Source organism: Penaeus monodon, chromosome 15 (assembly GCF_015228065.2).
Source record: "Penaeus monodon isolate SGIC_2016 chromosome 15, NSTDA_Pmon_1, whole genome shotgun sequence".
Classification (NCBI taxonomy): domain Eukaryota; kingdom Metazoa; phylum Arthropoda; class Malacostraca; order Decapoda; family Penaeidae; genus Penaeus; species Penaeus monodon.
In genome coordinates, this window is record NC_051400.1 from 38232914 (window position 1) to 38234058 (window position 1145).

The 1145-nt window shown below is 51.4% G+C and overlaps 1 protein-coding gene across 1 annotated transcript in view; it reads left to right on the plus strand.

The window, feature by feature from the left end:
- The window catches only part of LOC119582357 (cilia- and flagella-associated protein 57-like), a 16334-nt gene that overhangs the window by 4611 nt on the left and 10578 nt on the right, over positions 1 to 1145 (plus strand). Inside the window, exon 7 of the mRNA XM_037930572.1 lies at positions 610 to 827. Coding sequence (XP_037786500.1) covers positions 610 to 827 — 218 coding nt within the window. The remainder of the gene's footprint in view (positions 1 to 609; positions 828 to 1145) is intronic.

The window sequence follows — 1145 nt, forward strand, 5'->3', positions numbered from 1 at the left end:
AATATAGTATCCTTTTCTCTCCAACCTACTGATAAGGGGTTGCAAGAGTAAGGGGATGAGGGAGGGGGAGAGGTCAGCTCTCGTCCATTCACTCAAACTCAGCACTAGTTCCTTACTACTCCTCCCACTCCGCCTCCCGTTTCGGTTACATTAGAATTGCACTCTCCCGGTCTTCAGGCCGCTGTAATGATGTTATAACTGCATGATATCACTATTTTTTAAGACAATCGTAGACTATATATCAGCATTGTCAAAAAATAGCGAGGAGAGGACAGGGTAAGGGATGGAAGGAGCAAAACCGTGAAAAGGAGGAGATGGGAAGAGAGGAAGCGGTGAGAGGGTGAAGATAGTTGAGGACATAAGGAGAAGGAAGGGAGGGAGGGAACAGGCGAACGAGGAAAAGAAGGAGAGTGGGATGAACATTGAAAGGGAGAGACAAAGATACTACAAAACGCAAGAAGAGAGTGATGTACTGATGTATATCTCCCTAGAAATAAACTAAAGATCACTCCTCTCTCTCCGACCTTCATACCGCCACTCCCAAAAAATAATAATAATGAAAAACGCAAAAAATAACAAATAAAATACACAAACAAATCTCTTCCCCAGGCCTCCACGTCGCAGTGGGCCTCACCGACGCCCTGAGACTCCACCACGTACTCTTCGACTGCCTCCGCCCGTACTCCGAGATCCGGATCAGGAGATGCGGCGTGTGCAGTTTCTCGCCGAGCGGATACCTGCTGGCGGCGGCCGACGGAAACCTCCTGGTCATCACTTCCAACGTCTCCCTCAGGAAGATCTTCACGCTGAAGGGGCACTCGGCGAAGGTCTGTTGGTTGGAGGGAGTGGGGACAGGGGAGGCAGTTTGTGGGGTTGATGAGGGGAGTGGGAGTGGGGGAGGAAGTTGCGTGTGAGGTTGGTAGGTGGGGGGTGTTGTGGGCTTGGGTAGTGGGGGGGTGAGGATGGTAGGTAGGGGAATGGAGGTGCTGTGGCGTCGGAGCTTGGGATTGTGGGAGGTTAATGGACGGGGAAAGGGGGTATTGGGGGAGACTGGGTGGGGGAGGGACGTAAAAAGTTCTGAGTAGGTGAGGGTGTTAGTGGGAGTATGACTGAGTTGGAGGGAGGTAAGCGGGGGTGATAAATAA